Source organism: Cinclus cinclus, chromosome 5, assembly GCF_963662255.1.
Source record: "Cinclus cinclus chromosome 5, bCinCin1.1, whole genome shotgun sequence".
Taxonomy (NCBI): Eukaryota; Metazoa; Chordata; class Aves; order Passeriformes; family Cinclidae; genus Cinclus; species Cinclus cinclus.
In genome coordinates this window covers 28854464-28873423 of record NC_085050.1, presented here as the reverse complement: position 1 = coordinate 28873423, position 18960 = coordinate 28854464, and the positions used below count along the sequence as shown (strand labels likewise).

At 33.7% G+C, this 18960-nt stretch overlaps 1 protein-coding gene across 1 annotated transcript in view; it reads right to left on the bottom strand.

The window, feature by feature from the left end:
* The window catches only part of TUSC3 (tumor suppressor candidate 3), a 100476-nt gene that overhangs the window by 36652 nt on the left and 44864 nt on the right, over positions 1 to 18960 (bottom strand). The window contains exons 4-6 of the mRNA XM_062493526.1: positions 17720 to 17860; positions 17022 to 17162; positions 8947 to 9036 (exon numbers count right to left, since the gene is read on the bottom strand). Coding sequence (XP_062349510.1) covers positions 8947 to 9036; positions 17022 to 17162; positions 17720 to 17860 — 372 coding nt within the window. The remainder of the gene's footprint in view (positions 1 to 8946; positions 9037 to 17021; positions 17163 to 17719; positions 17861 to 18960) is intronic.

Below are 18960 nucleotides of genomic sequence, written 5' to 3'. Positions count from 1 at the left end.
CTCTTTCTATAAACAAATAAAACATCAATAATAGACCTACTCTTATTTTTTTTAATAGTATTTAGCCACACAGAAAACTATAGAAAAAAATCCTACTTTTATACATCTAACAGGGCTTACTCTGGTTAATATGAACTATGCAATATATTTTTTCTTTGAAATATTTTTTAGAACACTGACTATAAAATAATCATGAAGCAAATTCTTCTTTAATTCCATTGACCCATATTAGAAGTGTGAGAGACTGGTAAATGCAGACAACTTCCTTCTTTAAAATGGTAGTGCTATTTTTATTGCATGTACAGCGTTTTGCTATGCTAAGTGACCGCAGGACCTGTAAACACAAAAGAGAATATTTCCTGCTTTTGTTTACTGCTCAAAAGCCAGACTTGCAAGACTGTCAGTAAAGAACTATTTTTAATTTGCACTGTACCAGAAGTTAAAGCACCACAGCCTTTAACAGATTTGGTTTAAATATTAATGATAGACTTCTATGGGGAACAGTGAAAAACGCCTCCTTTTTGCAGTACAAACACACCAAAGAACTACAGTCTATTTCAAATAAATATGAAAGTTTGATTTTGTGAGTACTGAGAGTAGGTGATGCACATATAACCTGTTCCTCAACCCACTTCTGTACATAATATTAGCTTGACACAAGATGCCTTTAAAATCTTTGAAGAGCAGATGAATCACAGCTGTTATACACAAGCAAACTCCACTAGGATGGGCTACAATTCTGCAATGTCTTTTTAAGTGAAGAACTGAAGTGTGTGTGTCTAAAGGCTAGTGCAAAACTAAAATGCTATCTTGTTGTAAAGCTCATATAAAGCCTATTCCTTTTGTGAACGTGCTTCTCAACAATGTGGACATAAAAATAGTCTGAATGCTGACCAGAAATCAGAGCAGAAGTTAAATTATGTCCTCCTTGTACTCCAAGAATAAGGAAAAAGCAGTTCGAAAACAATAACTCCCTTAGATTTTGGTGACTTTTCTGAGAAACACTGCTTGCTGTTTACATAGCAAGACAATTGACTTAGCAATGTCTGTTTCTAAATATAAGCATTTATGATGTAAGAGCCATATAAGCTATTCTTGAGCAAGATTAATTGGAACTAATATAAATCAAACTTTTCACCCAAATGTTTAGAATTGAATCCAAATAGTTTAGCTTGAATGTGTCCTTTGGACATAACAGAAGAGCAGAAAGCTTTAATATTACTAACACATGCTGGTATTTCTGACAACATGAGCTTCATAGAATCTGCAAAATAGTTTTCAGATTTCCAGGATATTTTACAGTGCTCACTGAGAAAAGAGAAGTATGTATTTATACTTTCAAGTTATTTTATAATTACAATCATTACAATAAACAGATGCACAACCCCAACCAATGAACATTAGATAAAGAAATTATTAATCTGAGGAATGCAAAAAAGGAAACAAAGTCCTGAATTTATTGAAAGATTCTCATTATTTGTTCTAAAACTAGGAAAAGAAAAATAATTTCTGCTATTGAATCATTTCTGTGCCAAAAGAAAAACAATTACACCCATGTTCCTCCTTCAAGCTGATTTTCACAGTTACTTTCAATAGATCTACTGTTGTAAAAGACACAAATATCACCAACTCCTCCTCTGCTCCAACCAACTACAAAAACATTTGAACTCAACAGTCAACTCCTGCCTTTACCAGAGCACCTACTTTCACATTCTGTTAATGTATAACCCTGCCAAGTACCAGCTTATTCTATTTTAATTTTAGTATAGGAATAGGTTTTGCCTATCTGAGCACACCAGCTGAAGTCAAAACTGATTCCTCAGCTACCAGGGTTCAGACTGTTTAAGCTTAATGCTGTTCTGCTGCTACAAAGTGAGGGGGTAAAAAAAAAGAAACTACCAAGAACAGGACTCTTTTAAGCCTCAAATCCAAAACTAATAGTAGTTGCAGCATCATTAACCTTAAGAATATCTGTAATGCTTCAAAAGAATATGCAAGGAAAAGAATGAAAGCAGGTATGTGTGTCTATCCCTGACTGTAATATATCTACAAGATCTGTGTGGCAACATCTATAAATAAAAAAAATTAAAAAAAGAATTAAAGTCTTATGAATGATTCAGAGAACAGAAAAACAAAAAACATATAACCTGCCACTAAATATCCAGGAACTCAGAAATATTTGATATCTAATAGGTGAGGTATATAGTAACACCTTACTTGCCTTTGAAGGCTCAGAAGAACAGACTGCATGTACAATAAAACCTTTCAGTTTACCTTTTAATTTAGTCCTTATGTCTTCTTCTACTGTATCTTCCTTCAGGAACAGTCAGTTAACATGAAAGGTTAGCCAAAGAAAGGAATTAATGCTGGCACCAGAGCTAGACAAAAAAAAATGTCAGAATAATTTTTGTTTCCATGAAAACAAACAAAAAGCATTTTATATTTAATGAAATATCAAGTAACAAATCATTATTGCCTTGCAGAAAAAAACCCCAAAAACTAAATATAAATCAAACCTAAATTTCCTTATGTTCAATTAAAAAAAAATAATAAAAAATAGTATCAACAATAAAAAGGTATCTTTTTTAACCAGAGATTATAGGTGAATTAGTCCATGAAGGTCTATCTGAAGTATGCTGCTTCATTTACACTAACATGCTCAAATACATGTTCTATCTCTTGACATGGTTCACAGGCATAAGAGAACTGAATCTCCTACATTGAAACGACAGCATTAGAGCTAACTAGCAAATTAACTAAGAAAAGGCAAGAGCTCACCAACATAAAAACACACCAGCTCTAGAAAGATCTGCAGGACATGAAATATTTTGAGACTTTCCTAGTAGTTCATAAGGCAATTCCCAACTGCTGAAATTTTACTTCAGGAAAAAGAACATCTGCATCCTTGTACAATAGACTGTTTCTACAGAGATTAGGTAAGATTCACAAAATAATCCATCAAAAAGAGTGAAAAATGGTGTTTCACAATATGGAAAATATGCTTCTTTCCTCTATTCTGTCTTCCCCAGTCTCCGAGTTGTAGGATTTTAGAAGAAAACAATTGTACAATAGGTACAAGAAGAACATCTGCATGGCTCTATTTAGAGAGCATAATCTATAGAGAGAAAAATCTCTACTCCAAGTAGTACAGCATTTTATTGTTTTCAGTGTGGATTTTGTAGTGATATCATAGTGTCACTTAAGCAAAAGTATGCTGTCAGAAGTTCTGAAAAGCTATACCACTGATCTAAGTTCAAATTTTATTAAAGTCAATGTTAAATTCTAATTAAGAACTCAGTTAAAGCAGCTTTACTGTAGAGAAGGATAAAATTTACCTTGACTGTTCCTGAGGGAAATGAAAAACAAAAGATAAAAATAAATTAAAAGGTAAAATTAAAATAATTCTGTGGATGGTTAAACACTGGAAGAGGTTGCGTAATCTCTAACCATGGAGACATCCAAAATTCTCTTAGACAAAGCCCTGAGCAACTTTTGAGCAAGCAGCTGGACTACACAATCTTCAAAGTTACCTTCCAGCTAAAACTATTTTACTATTTTAATAGATAAGGCTCCTACCATATACATCCCCACAACCAATGAAGTCCAGGAAGACAGAAAATATTAGATTCCTGCCTGGCATTTAAGCTGGCTTTACAAAAATGGCTCTTGTTCTATTAGTAACAAAAGAACATGAACCAGTTATTCCCATGTGCCATTCTGGTTTTCCACCTTAAAGTATATTTTACTGAATTGCATTACCGTTCTATCTTCAGATAGCTCAAAAATTCATGTATTTGAGTCCTCCATGATTTATGACATGAGAGCTGCTCTGCAGAAAATAGTTTCTCCAAATGAAAGTAAGCAGCTTCTAGGAGCCCATTCACACCTAGCAAATGGATGGCAAAGAGTGGGGGCAAGGGACATTTTTCCTGTGATAGTTGAAAGTGGTTATCAGTCAATTAAAATTTCTGTTCTTACAAGAAGCAATTAAAATCTGGCAGGATTTTAAAATTTTTATTTTATTATGTGTTATCATGATAGACTACTCACTGCATGATTACTTGCCTGAAACCTGGTTTACTTCATGAGAATATGTCACATCTTTACTTAGAGAAAATAGCATCAGTAGAATTGTACTATGGAACTTCTACAGCATGTATGCGTCCAGAATTGATGATTTAAGAACACAGAGATTCTAATTCCTCATCTCAGCATCACTTCTGACCTGACCATCTTCCCACCTCTTCTTCCCACAAGAAAAAAAAAAAAAAAAAAAAGTACCAAATATTGTGTAAGGTTTTCCTTTTCTAATGTCAAGGTACAAACACAGGTTATACAGAATGCCAGATACAATTGCCTTGCAATCTCAAAAGCCTTACACTTCCAAATGATAACTTTTTTGACTAAATCATGACAGAAATTTAATTTAAAAGCTTTAGAACCCCTTTATTTGTTGTAGCTTCAGAATAGACTCACTGCTTTGATAACCACAGGAAAGTTATTTAATTAAATACATTCATAAGTAATGCACTACTCATTTCAATCCAGCATGCCATTATAAATAATTGGCTATTCCAGTAAAATATTAAGATGTATTTTCAACAGTATTATGGCTGTGATTAGTGGCAACAGATGCACCAAAATACTGCTGTGGTAAAAATCAGGCCAATCTGGATACCTTTTGTTAGATATTGATAATAACCTGTACGAACTCTTTTTTTTTTATCCAAAAGCAAGACAAACATAATAATATATCACACAGTAAAGTGACTTCTGTATCTATTGCACTACTACCATCAATATGGCTGCTTTTAGCAAAGTCAGGCATTACAAAGACAATCTTGGCAAACTACTTCAAACATGATTCCAGATACACTGAAGGTCAAAGGACACTGAACTTATTATGGCTTACTGAGCTTGAAAGGGTGAGTTGTTCTTTAAAAATGTTTCAAGAAACAATTCCATATATTTTAATTAGATTTGTATCAGAAACCATAGAAGAAATAAACTTGGTAAGTGATATTTTATCCTGCTTAGCAGTAGAGGACTAGTACCAATCAAGAATTCCAATATTCTTAGCATTAATTTTTCTGAGTACCTTTGTTTTGCATTGATAAATGAAAAATTATACCAGCACTCAAACATATTTTTCACTTAATTTCAGAAACATACAGACTACTACATAACTATCAGCAAGCAAAGTGAGTAAAGATCAATGGTTATAAAACTAAAAAAAGGTAAGTAGGGGGAAAAAAACAGGATGAATAAGCTCTACAGTTAAACAAACATTTATATTTAATGTGATATTAGAAGGTGTTGTCTCTAGAAGATCTTTTGATACACCAACTGCTTCCTAAGGACACAACCTATGTTATACTTAAGGAATTTTAGCAACCTTTTAAATACAAGAGAATAAAAAAATATTCCAATTAATATAGTGGCAAATAATACCATTGTCCATTTCACAAAGCACCAATTTACACCGGAAAACCACCTAATATCTGGTAATAAAATACTGTATTTTTCTCTTCACACAAAAACTTTTCTAATTTCTAATACTTTCTTTTAAGAGAAGGAAAGAAAATTAAGAGCTTTGGAAACCATGTTAAATCAGCATTTTAGATCAATCCATGCTCTCATTTAGAGGAAACTTCCAACCATTTAAAAGATGCAATCTTGAGCATATTGCACAATAAAAACTGTAGAATTTGTATGCACAATAATAATAATAATAATAATAATAATAATAATAATAATAATAATAATAATAATAATAATAATACTTATTATTATTATTATTGTTATAATAAAGACAGCTAACTCATGGACAGATACACCTAAATGCTCTCGTAGCCATTGCTGCTATTTGTTTAAAAGCTGATGAAGATCTAGTGAGAATTGTTTGCTATTAGGTCATTTAAATAGCAGCAGGACTACCTCTACAGAAGGCTCAAACCCATGTAATTGCTTTCTCCATTACTACTTCTCTCACCACCAGCTCTATACAGATCAAGCTCTGAATAAAAATCAGAAGTCTCACAAGACTTTACCCACAGACACCAACAGAATGTTTAATTGCAACTCTCAATTCCAGTAAAACAGGTTCAGATTTTAGCATAACACAGTCAGTAAGGGCCCAATCCTAACAAAATTATTTGGCAAAAGATGGAGAACTCTAGAAATAGAATAGAAATATAGTACGTGTCAAGATAGAAGACTAGCAAAGTTTCATTAATCTAAACTGGAACTGAAATAGCAAACAAAGTTACTGTGTGATTCAGCCTTCTACATAAAAATTGATGCTTTTCCATGTGGATGCAAAACCTGAAATTAGTTGATAGCAGTAGGGAATAAAGGAAACAATTACAACAACCACAATAAGAGAGACCATCAGCTTTATAGAATGGACCACATAGAAATATAAAAATATGGTTTCAAAGCTTCAAAGAGTACAATAATGCAGTTAAACTAGCTTAGGCAATCACAAACACAATGTAAAAGCCAAAAGTTTAAGAACTAGTGATGTTATGTGCACAAGACACTGGCTAGAGTAAGTAGTGTTGTCTAAGCAAAGGAAACAGATGTCCTTTAATCTTCTGTAAAACCCCCAGGAATTTAAGAACAAATTAAGTGTCATCTAAAATTACAGCAAGAACAAAGCATATAATAGGAGTTATTTGAGGCAAAGAACAGTTATGAAGACAGAGTATTACCATTTTCAAAGTCTCCTGGCATATCTAGGCTAGTATAGAACTGAACCACTAACTTCTGTGAAATAAGAAACACTAAGAATCCATAATTTTGAACTTAATACTAAAACTATTAAGCCTGGTGACCTATTCTATACATCCTCTTAAAAACCAGAAATTTCTATGGTAAGACTGTCAACAAAGTTTTAGAGTATTACATACAAGTAATCCTTGCATGCAAATTTGCAATTGTTACTCAGTGCTAGGCACTGGAAAGAAAGTGATGAGTTAAATTTCACCCAGATGTAAAGACAGTAGTTGCTGACAATTTATGAAGAGTTACAGTGAATTATCATGGTTGAATAAATCTCACAGAAGGTTAGATAAGCCCATTTATTGCTTCAAATTCACAGAAACACAGATAAGTGTTAGAAAAATTAAACAGGGAAATGTTCAAGTCTTATTTAAAGGAAAAAACTCAAACCATGATGTAAAATCAGTAAAGATTAATAGCCTACTTATTAAGCCTCTAACAATTCTAAAGTTAGAGCTTTAAATGACAGCTATACTGGTCAGTCATATCTTAATTAAAGCAGGATCTTGGTAATCCTGCATTTATTCTTCTTTTAATTCTTAGAGTCTAACTGGTTTTACTTACTGTCACATACAAATCTCCAAAGAGGTCAGAGTACTGACATATGAAAAAGGAGAGACAGGTGAACAGAGGCACAACCAACTTACCTGAAGTCATAAAATGTATCAAAGCCTGAAAAGAACATATGCTGACCAGTTCAACAGATTAGTATCTAGAATTTAAAACCATCTTTACCATTAATTCCATTACTTAGTTGAGTGTACTAACATTCCTAAAGCAGTAGCACTTCAGACACACAGCATATGAGTTCACACTCTGAAAAGTCAGACAAGCCAGCACAAATTCAGGAATATTTCAAAATTATTAAATGTAGGGTATACTTCCAAAACAGGGGTTTAAGACAGGCATTCTGTGCAAAATTGGATAAGGTAAAAACTAATTTGTCACAAACAGTGCTTTTTTGTATACAATATTTTTTCTTTCTGTCACTACACAGAAAAGTGCCATAACTTTAATACTGCAAGGCAGTAATGAAAAATTCCAAATTTTCATAAATCAGCATTTTATTGAGATTATTTATGTATCATCAAATCTATTTTTAAATAGCGAAGTTCACAGATGAAATCCTGTCATATTATGACATCAGTATTCTGCTCCATTCCTGATAAAACACAGATCGTTGATTAATTTCAAGCCATCATTTTTTGCTATGCCAATAAAGATATGACACAAAGAGAGCTTAAAATAAGTCTTTCCTTTAACATGTAATATAGTTTCCTTTAACAAGAGATGGACAAAACTGAAAATAGCTCACTGGGCCATGAGTTATAAAAAGGAAAAGCTTCCTGGTCATTGCAAGTTTTGTAGATTCCATCTCCAGAAGCTGCTTCAAAAGTGGTAAATAACAAGGGGTGATAAGGAACTAGCCAAGGCCATTTTTACTTTCCTAATAGGCAAAGAGATCTGATGAACATTTGCTAACTTGTGATCAGGAAGAAGCAAATAAGGTAATCCTTTAAAGGCAGCAGTAGCAGGATATAGAAGTAATTTTGGCAATAGTCAATGGCAACTACTTAGTAAAGCTGATAAAGTGTTTAAATTGAAGGAGCACAGAGATACAGGAAAAAACATTCTGTAAAGTTTAGTGGAAGAGTTACAGACATGACAGAAAATGGTACAAAGCACTTGAACACACTTAGCATCTCCTTTTCTAGCTAAAATGATTGGGAGAGGAAGGTAAGAGGTAACAAACATCAAAGGTTTGTGGAAAAAGGGGTTTGTGTAGCCTACAAGGAAGTAACAAAACATTTGTTTTCCACTGTGTGATGAAGCACATCCCTACAAAAAGACACAATTTCTACATTTATCTTTGGGCAGTGGGAATTGTGTGGTATGGAACAATTTCTAACACATTCACTACAGCTAGGAGCTTCACAGAGAGAAGTTTGAACACAACCATCCATTTCATTGCTCAAATCAGAGATGGTGGCACCTTCTAAATATTTGAAATTCCCAGACTCTGCTTGCAACTAGATTTACTACTCTGACAGACTTTCATAAAGACCTAAGGAACTGCAATTATTTGCAATTGTAGGCTCACTTTAGCCAGTGACTGTCTAGACATCATTTCCCCTCAAAATAAAATTACAATAACCAACTCACCACTTGTCCATTCTGAGGATTTTTATGCGCATACGGTGGTCCACGGATGTGATTCCACATCTGACCAGATGTCATGGCAAATACAACGCACTAGAAAAAAAAGAAAAACAACATATTGATTCATTTCTGGTGAGGGACTGAACAGAAAACCATTCTGCTGGTTATTCTTGCTTTAGATATGTAATTTTTTTCCACTAACCAGTCACAGTATCTACCTCTATTTGAATTTTAGGATAGTATCTTCATACGTGTTGCTTTCAGAAAATTCTTAATGACTTCTACCATTCTGAAAATTAGATAGCTCAAGCCAGATTTTCCAAATCTCACTTCCAAATCTCCAAATAATCCTAAATTTATGCACCACATTTACACATCTACGTGACAAGTACTTGCAGCAGTAGAAGGCATTCATTGCAAATGTTCTGGAAACTAGTACTCAAGATTTATACAACCTTCCACGAAAATATTTCTGCCTCTAAATCCTACACAAATATTTAGCTTACCTCTTTGCTTGCACATGTCTGAAATCATATATAAAGTAATAAAAAAAATCTAGTTATTAATTTTTTCCCTATTTTATGAAATTCTCACAGTGTGTGTCCTTTATGACTGTGATTCATTTTAGCTATGACAAAAAAAAATGGCTAATATGTTGGAAAGGTTGAAAATTCCCTACAGAAAAAAAATGTGAAGTTAGGTTTGGGGTGTGTGACAACTGTAAAACAGACCTTAAGTCTTGTAAAAGTTCATACTCCAGAATATACATGACAAACACCAGTCATACCAAGAGTCATAAGACTATTTTAAAGAGGGAAATATAGTACATTTGATTACCAAGTGAGAGAAATAGGAAACATGTATCATCTAAATATGTCTTTTGTTTTATCAGTATAGATAATCGTTATAAAAGCTACATTTTAAGGACAGTTACTACATGCTCATTTTTACTGTACATTACTATTCTCAATAGCATCATAAAGTCACAGAGATATAGGCAGGTGGATTATGAATGTAAAAATTCATACCATAGTGACTAACTAAACTGGGGTTTACTAGAACCATTTAGAGTGTTTTCTTTCAAGAATGTTAAGTAACATGTTTGTGAAGTAAATATAAGCTAGTGTAGCTCTGTATCCCTGTAAATGCAGCACTACCACCTCTAGAAATATGAACAAGACCTTACTATTTAATCTTGTCAAGGTTTATTCAAATCTGCCTTGGCTTCCCTGGCTTTGGGTGTTGGTTTCATTTGGGGTCTGGGGTTTTGGTTTTTTTGTTTGTTTGGTTGGGTTTTTTGTTGTTTGGTAGTTGTTTTACCTATGGGTTTTACCTATTAAGCTGAAACAGCAATTTTTTCCAAAGACCATACCTAGTTTACATTATACTGGCATATTATTCCTAACCCCACCCCCCCAACTTCCCCCCCCCCCCCCCATCCCCCCCACTATTCTGTTTAGGATTAAATAGATAGGACCAACATATTGATGTAATTCAGTGGTGATGAGATGACAGCAGAGACAGCCAAAGTGTAAACATAGGCTACAATGTGTCAGTATGGAATGACAAGAAAAGATGCACAGGAACACACTGGAGATCCTAAGCCTATAAATATTACAATAGTGAATAAAGAAACACAGACATGGGAGCTTGTCAAAAGCAGTTTTAGTGCTAACAAAGAAAACAAAGGATGAGCATCCAACATATTTAAGACCACCTTGATTTACCCTATAAATTCTGATGTAAAATTTTGTTGCAGAGCAGTGAAGAAATGAAAAGCATGAAATAGCCCCAAATGGATCCTAAACCAAGGAGGAAGAAAGCAGCACCATCACACTTCTCCCAACAAAGATTGTGGAATGCTGCAGAATGCTGACAATTCACCATAAAACCACATCACCCCAAAGCAAAAGAATGATCTCCAGATCCACAGAGAAGCAGCGGAAGAGTAACCATGACATAAGAGAAAGGCAAAGATACCAAGAAGTGCATGCAGATTGATTTAATCATGATGTTATTATTGAAACCTTTCTTGTAATAGAAAAAAAGAGATACATTTACAAATATGGTTTAATTACCACTTTCTTGTAGTGTTTTTACTTTAACTACAATAAGAAGAGGTAATTATTTTTAATATAAAATGTGTTTCCTTTTGCTGTTAACAGGATTTGGAATTTGACAGCATAATAATTAACATGGCAGATGAAGACATACTGGTAGTGATTGCTAGCAAATGGATTGTGTTTTTATTAATAATATGCAAAAAAATGAAAAGAGTATACAGTGACATTACTGGGAAAAGACTAAGTTATTTCTATACCTTGCAGATTTTTTTAGCAGGGATATTTATACTGCAATTTTGGTGATGAAACACATAATAGGTATCTTATGTGAAAGCACTAAAGTGTAGAAATTGAAATATGGATAACAAAAGTGATCTAGAATTGCAAAAAATTAGATGAAAAGTCAAACATCGAAAGACAACAGATGCATAGAGTACACAAACTGTGCCTCTCTGAAAGAGTGCTCTCCATGAGAAGTTACTTTTCTCATTTTTAAATTACTGTTTGTAATTTATATTCTCCAGGGCCAAATCTGCTTCCATATGGCAAGATCAAAAAGACTTTACCCCATTTTATATATAGTAATATATTTTATAAATTATAAGTCTCCCAAATTACCAAAGATCTTTAATGCTTTAAATACCACACAGTGGGACAGTATAATATCTGACAAAAAACTAACTAGGAGACACAATACTGGGGAGAAGAAACTGTCAAGTATAAACATAACTGAAAAGCAAGGACTCAACAATATGGTTATTTAACCTGAAGGCATTTTTCATATTCTTTTACTTCAGGCTGCTTCTACTTTTACTTCAGTGAGTAAAAAACCTAATTTGGTTTACCACACACTGGATCTGCCATGATTTCCTTCCATCATGTTGCTTTTTATGGTGTTTTTCAAAATTACTTTTGTAGCAGCCAAAATACATTTTCTAGGCTCTCCCTTGTCCTCTTCCAATCTTCATCTATTTTAAGTATCATAAGAACAGAGCATTTTCATCATATTCCTTATGCAAGAATTCAGTATGCTACATATAGTGCTTGACATTAAAGCTCATTTTGCTGTGCTCTATATTCTTCAACTGCAATCATCTGTGTAAAAACACCAACATTGGAAATGACAGACTTGTACTGTATGTGAAATATGCACCATTATCTGCAGAACAGATGCATGCATCTGTAATTCATCACTCTGATACACAATGCTTACAATTCCAAATGGCATAGTTTCCATACAATGCCATGCTTTGGGATCCAAGTTTCCAAACTAACCACTACTGTGAGTTGATTTTTCCCAGTTAGAGACTTTGCCAAATTAATTCATACAAATGATCAACTTGTTACTGAGTTCATATTCATACTCTCATATGCAGAGAGATGGTATTTTTCTGCAGTTTTCTTGGATCTCGTTAAAGTTCAAAGGACAAAAACTGGCGCAAAGGAGAGGACTCAAGGTGAGCACCTATCTCTGATCATAATGCCACTTTTCCATAGTAGTCTCTATTTCAGCAGTTCTACAGAGAGGAATACAACAGACACACCTTTCATCCATCTGCTCCTTTCTTTCTCCTTGCCAGACTCAAGAACAGCATTAACTGCTGCATGCCACCTGATTTATCAATGCAGTTCAGGGTTTTTTTCAGGGTTTAAGCTATTTTAAGAGCTTCCAGACTTAGGCAGCTTATTCTGCACCTAAAGGACAAAAATAAGCAGAGTATTTGACTCTGTAGCTGAATACTGGTGTATTGGCTGGTGTAGTACAAAGGAGAATAACAATTATTTGCTACCACATAGTATGGTTCCAAGACCAAATGCCTAGAGGATTTCTTTAGTGACAATTCAGTTCAGCCCTATTACGGGGTCCTAGGTGAGTACAGCCCATGTGTAGATGGATCTGCTGCAGGTGATGCTTCCTTGATGGCTTCTGTTCTTAGTTTCACTAAGTGCTTTAGCTCACCTGTGGTGCATCTGCATGTAAATCACAAGGTTTCTAAGAACAGATACAAGATAAATTAAGCACCAAGAGTCCCAGCAGAACACTGAATTGTGAGCAAGACAACTTCACATGTACATAAGCAGAATTTCTCGACTGTTCTTGGTCTTACAAAATTAACAAATTATTTATTTGGGTTTAATCCCCTTCTCAGAGGCTAAATTTTGTTTAACACGGTCTGCTGGTTCATTAAACAAAACTGCTAGAGACTTAAAAAGTCATTTAGCATGCATTTTGAAGAGAAGCTTCCTATTAGCAGATACTACACAAAGCAAATAATTAGATTTCTTCCCAAGTTTAGACCAAAAAACATGGAAAATACTTTGTAAGAAAAATAATGGAATTTTAGATTAATTTATGAATATAGTTAAATTCAAGCATAGGTTCAATAAAATGTGGACATATGGACACATGACAGCTAGTTCTACACTTTATTTCTATTTTGTTCTGTATACATAAATTCTAACCATTTCAGAATTATTGCTTTAAAGAAATGTAATCCTTTTTTATCCAGTTGAGCCTTGCTTTTGCACTCAGTGAAAGCTCTCATGCTAGGAGATCTGTACTCCATTTCTAAATTCATCACTTATCAGACTCTCCAATAAGAGATATATAATTGAAGGACAGAGTACAACACAGAAGCAAAGAGAATGGATTTCTGTATCCTTAAATGTGCATCTCTAATACCTCTAACTATAGGAAGAAAAGGAAATTAATCAGAATTTACTGATGTTCTTTTGGAGATGCCTACCTAGTCACACTGAGAAACCTTAGTTTTTCTGTGTATCTTTGAAAAAAGCACAATAATTTTTTTATTCTTATTTCCAGAACGGGGTGAAAAAGTCACCAGTAGCCATAAGATCCTCCAAGCTCCTTTGGACCAATCAATAACTGCTGAAGAATGTACTATGTGGTGTGAGTACTGGGGAGTATATCTGCACAGCACACATTTCTCATACCCATTAACTGTTATGAAAACAGCAAGCACACACTTTGTCTTCTCATTCAAGTGACGTGTCATATTCTGCCCGAGAGTTAACTCCTAGACAGCTGATTTATAATCTCAGCACAGATTTTGTCTTCCCTGATTCCACAGGTATATAGACAAATCTGAAATATACACATAAAATAAAACTGAAAATTATATGCAGAAAACAACAGAAAACAACAGCCTAGTAAAGAAAATGCTGTCAAAAGACAGTCTAGCCAACAGAAAAAAACTCTCAGCACACTTACTGCTGTCTAAAATGAAGCAATTCCTTATCTAAACTGTTAGAACCTTGCCTAGTTTATACCACCTGAACTCTTCTTCTCTCTGCTTAAGAAATGAAGAGTCCTAAAGAGTTGGAATTTCTTCTTGCTATAAGCATAAAAGGACAGGAGTCTGCAAATACCTAAGGACTGAAGTCCATCATCTTTGTGTTGGCATGTCAGAGAGGAAAATATCCATAGATGAATAGCAGAATTTCAATTAAAGCTCAAGATAATCTAGGGGATAAATTTTGCACGTGATTTCAAAACACATCTTTTGGGATATTATGTACTGGGATTCAGTCATCCTGGTTTGCCATCCTAAAAGTCCTCTGGGTAATGTTGCAAGTGAAAATGCCTAAGGCATACAAGATACTACCAGAGCCTGCAGTGCTTCAATGAGGGAATGAAACCACAAATATTGCTGTTGTGCAATCTAATGGTGAGGGCAAAACCAATTTAATGGTCTTATGTGAGCTGGCATTGGAATCAAAGTGTGAGATGAGACCTGTGGTCTTGCTTCTGCAATGCAAGTCTATCAAAACTATTAGATGCATCATTAAAAATGCATTCCTAAATACTCTTCTAAAACACTACTGTAAATATTGTTTATGAGACACAGCAATTTTACATCAAATTAACATTTCTGGGGTTCTCTGTCAAAACAGCACAGACTCTATGCTGAGAATTTTCTTCTAATTTTTAGCAACAGATTATTCAATCAGGCAGAGTGACACCATCCACTTTTCATTTATATAAAAAGTATCCAACACTTTTTTTTTTTAATATTTGGGAACATTAAAAACTGTTCAAAGCAAAATGAGAAGCTCTAAAAAACAAAATAATTGTCAATACTTCTTTTGGAAAGAAGTGGGCTTTCTGTAGATTTTACACATCTTGACAAGATTTCTCTGTTTAATTTGGTTTTGAAAGTTAAAAAAGGAAAAAGTATCCATGAAGAACATAATAATTAAGTATTAAATATTTATTAACTTATTTATGACCTTCATAACAAGAATTTTCCTAGGCATTACATTCTCTCCTTAACTAGACACCATCTTATCAATTTTTCTTTTTAATGAGCTTTTATTAAAAAAAAGAAGCTCTAAGTTTTACTGGTAGAAAAAAAAACACTACATGAGAGAATCATTACTATACAATATTGAATAGAATGATTACATTAGTGATTACCCATTTTCTTTTATGAATCCTAACAAATTTTAGTCATTAACTGAGGTTATCTGCCCAAAAGCCTGCAATCTGGAGTCCCTGCTGATTCCACCTCAAATAAGTTATAAAATTAACTTGTATGTCTGTGCAGGTCTGAATAAAACCAAAAAGGACTCATAACTGTATGATCTCAGCTAAACCATCACTTTACAGGGTATGGGGTTTTTACTACATTGTGAAGTCAGAACAATAACAATTAAAATACTGAAGCATTGGCTCAATGCTTTGATTAATTACAATATACTTTCAGATATAAGACCATTTTCTAAAACATCCTTTAAGTGCTATTAATTTTTAAAGTAACAGAATTTTACAGGGAAAAGTATTAGCAACAATATGTGGCATTAATGCCATTTTAGTTCCTTGCTTGTCAGTACAATCGGCAGGATGACAATTACTGAATGACATTAATACATTTCTTAAAATATTTGATTACATTTGGACCTTTCCTCAGGAGTTCAATTAAATGCCATAGGTTTTCTACACAGCAATTTACAGTTATGTTCAGATGGAAGCTGTTGAGCTTCTGCTAAAGAGAACTGGAAACATTCTCAGAAAAAAATAATGTATTAATCTTCTCAATTTAATTAGGAATTTAATTACATCTTCAATTATTTATTGCACCTAGTAGTAGAATGATTCTACAATTTGAAGAACAACTCATTTTTAGCTTCTGCAAGACCAAAAAAACAAACAAACAAAAAAAAAACAATTCCACAAAACAATTAAAACAAACTTTCAATCTGAAAAGTCTGAGGTATGAAATTGAGATGAAATTGCTGTCTCCAGAGACAGAGTGCATGGTTAAAGGAAATATCACTGAAGTTGCACATTGCACATTTTCCATCAGTCTACTCAGTTATGTGAAAAACACCATGTAAATAAACACACTGCGATACACTATTAAGCAAATTAAAGCGTCATTCATTATTTATGGTTTTGAGGATTTAGTTGACTAATATTTCAAACAGACTTGGCTAGATCTAGTCTTTCCTCAGTGCTAACACTAAGCTCATCCTATTCTCATTTAGGTTAACAGTACAGTGTTAAGGTCAGTACTACTGGAACCAGTTTTGGAAACATTTCCCTCTTTCTCTTTGTTTCTCAGAACTTTTATCATCATCTTACAAACATACAAGCCTTTGTTTCTTTCTCAGCCTTCCATTACTCTAGTGATATAGTCTGACATATCAATATCTACACTAAACCAACATTTTGGATTTTATCAAAAAAGGGCATGCTGAGCCATAGCCGTAGACATCAGAAACAATTATTGGAAATAATTTCATATTAAAGTTCAAACAAAAAACTGCAGCTATCACAGAATTTGCTAAATTGCAGTGAGTCACTCATAGTAACTGATACTCACTTCTTATGAGATTTAGACCCAAAATCTGGATTATGAATCTTTTTCTGACAGTTTCATTCTGAACAATGTATTAATGCAATGGTTTTTCATTTACCATGCAAAAAATGAAAACATATATGCTAAGATTAGGAATTAGTAAAAAGCATATTAGCAGGGAAAATCTGCATACCAGAGCTGCCATGGCCCAGCCAGTTTTGTTATAGATGAACTCTAGATTATTTCTTCGCAGATATAACAAGCCACCAACAAGAGATACCAGAAGAGCCAGTGCAATTGTACCAGAGTAGTTAGGAGGCCTGAACACTCTAATCTGGAAGGAAAAATACAAATATAGATTGTAATAAATGCTTACATACATCTTCCATGTAAATATAACGGAGCACCTGAAATCTGGTTTCAGAGTCAGCAAGACTAGTCCCTAAACACACTTCAACGAGAAAAAATAGCACTTTCTTTAATAAGCACATATATGAAGCAAGTTCATGTTTAATTTTGGACTATGAAACTCTGAAACATTATTTCTTCGACAAATTTGCAGACTGTGTCTGAACTAAAAGCAGCTACCTTCAGATCTAAGTGTTTTGTATATAGCTTTGTAAGCACATTTTATTTATTAACAACTAATTATTACTGCTTGTTTTTATCCAGAATTACACTACATAAAATTTAACAAAGCAAACAGAATATAATGTGCAGACTGCAGAAGCTCTCACAGTACCAAAAATGCTTTTGTTTCATGTGTTGTAGTGTTGTAGAACCCTCAGTTGACAAAGAAAATTACTAAGGGAAGATGGAATTTATCATCTACCTGTCTCAAACCACAAAGATACATTTGCCTTCAACTTTTAAAATTGCTGCTAGACTTACATGAACATCTGTTCTGTCAGCTATCCATTTAGCTAGCTGTTCAGCTGCAAATCCGATTCGCTGCAGGTCAAATGTGTCAGCTCTCTTGGGTTTGCCCTTCGGAGGAAAATGCATGAAAGTCGGAGCAGAGTTCATATTCAGCTACAAAACCAGAAAAAACAGCAGGAAAAAAATTACTAACTCTATCCTCAAAATATAACACCACAATATCCTCAATAACACAAATCTAATTAGCATAAAAATAACACTTGCCTCCATAGATTACATTTTTGAAACATCCTCATATACAGTCCAAGAGTGCTCAGAATATTTCTAGTAGATTCTTCAGTACGTTTAATTATTTAGAATGTTTCTCCCACAAGCTTTTCTACACAAGAGTATCTTATGCTTTAAAGTTCTCTCACACTGTAAGACCTTTCCTGTAACTGGTAAAACAGAGACCCTGCACACAACCAATCTATTAAAGTATATTAAGTTATAATTCTAAGGGAACAGAGTAGCTTGACATTGTTTGGCTATAAGAGACTAACCACTAGTGACTAGGCTTTTTTTTGAATCCAAAAAGGGCTGGATAACTAGCTTCAACAATGTAACTTGCCCTAGAAATTACTGTTAATTCATCCATTGATGCCACTGGAACTATTCACAATATATGAAAAAAATCCTCAAAAGTGATAAACAAATAGATCTACATATACATTTGCTACTTGAAATTTTGACTTCAGCTATATGAAATTCCTCTGTATTCAGGCCATCTCTGAAATCATGCAATAAAGCACTTGAAAAAATGGAAATTAACATAAACAAAATCAGGGGTAATACTTAAAGGTGATGTAATATGGAGCTCTTTAAAGAAGTAAGCAAGTTTAATTCCTGAAAAATTAATTTCACACCATATAAGCAAAATTTTCTATTGAATTTCAAGTACAGAACTAACTGAATTTATCAACAGAAACTACCAACTATTAAATTATTTTCTGTCTAAGCAAAAAAGTAGTTCTCCTCTTTAATGAAATTATTTGGAAATAAAAAATATTCCAAGAAAGGCTAAGACACATGTTGTGAAATAGTTATATAAAATAATTTATAAGATACAGAATGATTTAGACAGAGTTTGGAGGCAGCTGATCTGGAACTGCTTTATCACTTCTCTATAAACATGGCAAAAGCTGTAAAAATAAAAATCACTTTACTTTTGGGGGGTTTTTGCTATGGCTTCAGTATTACATGACTTTGCACAC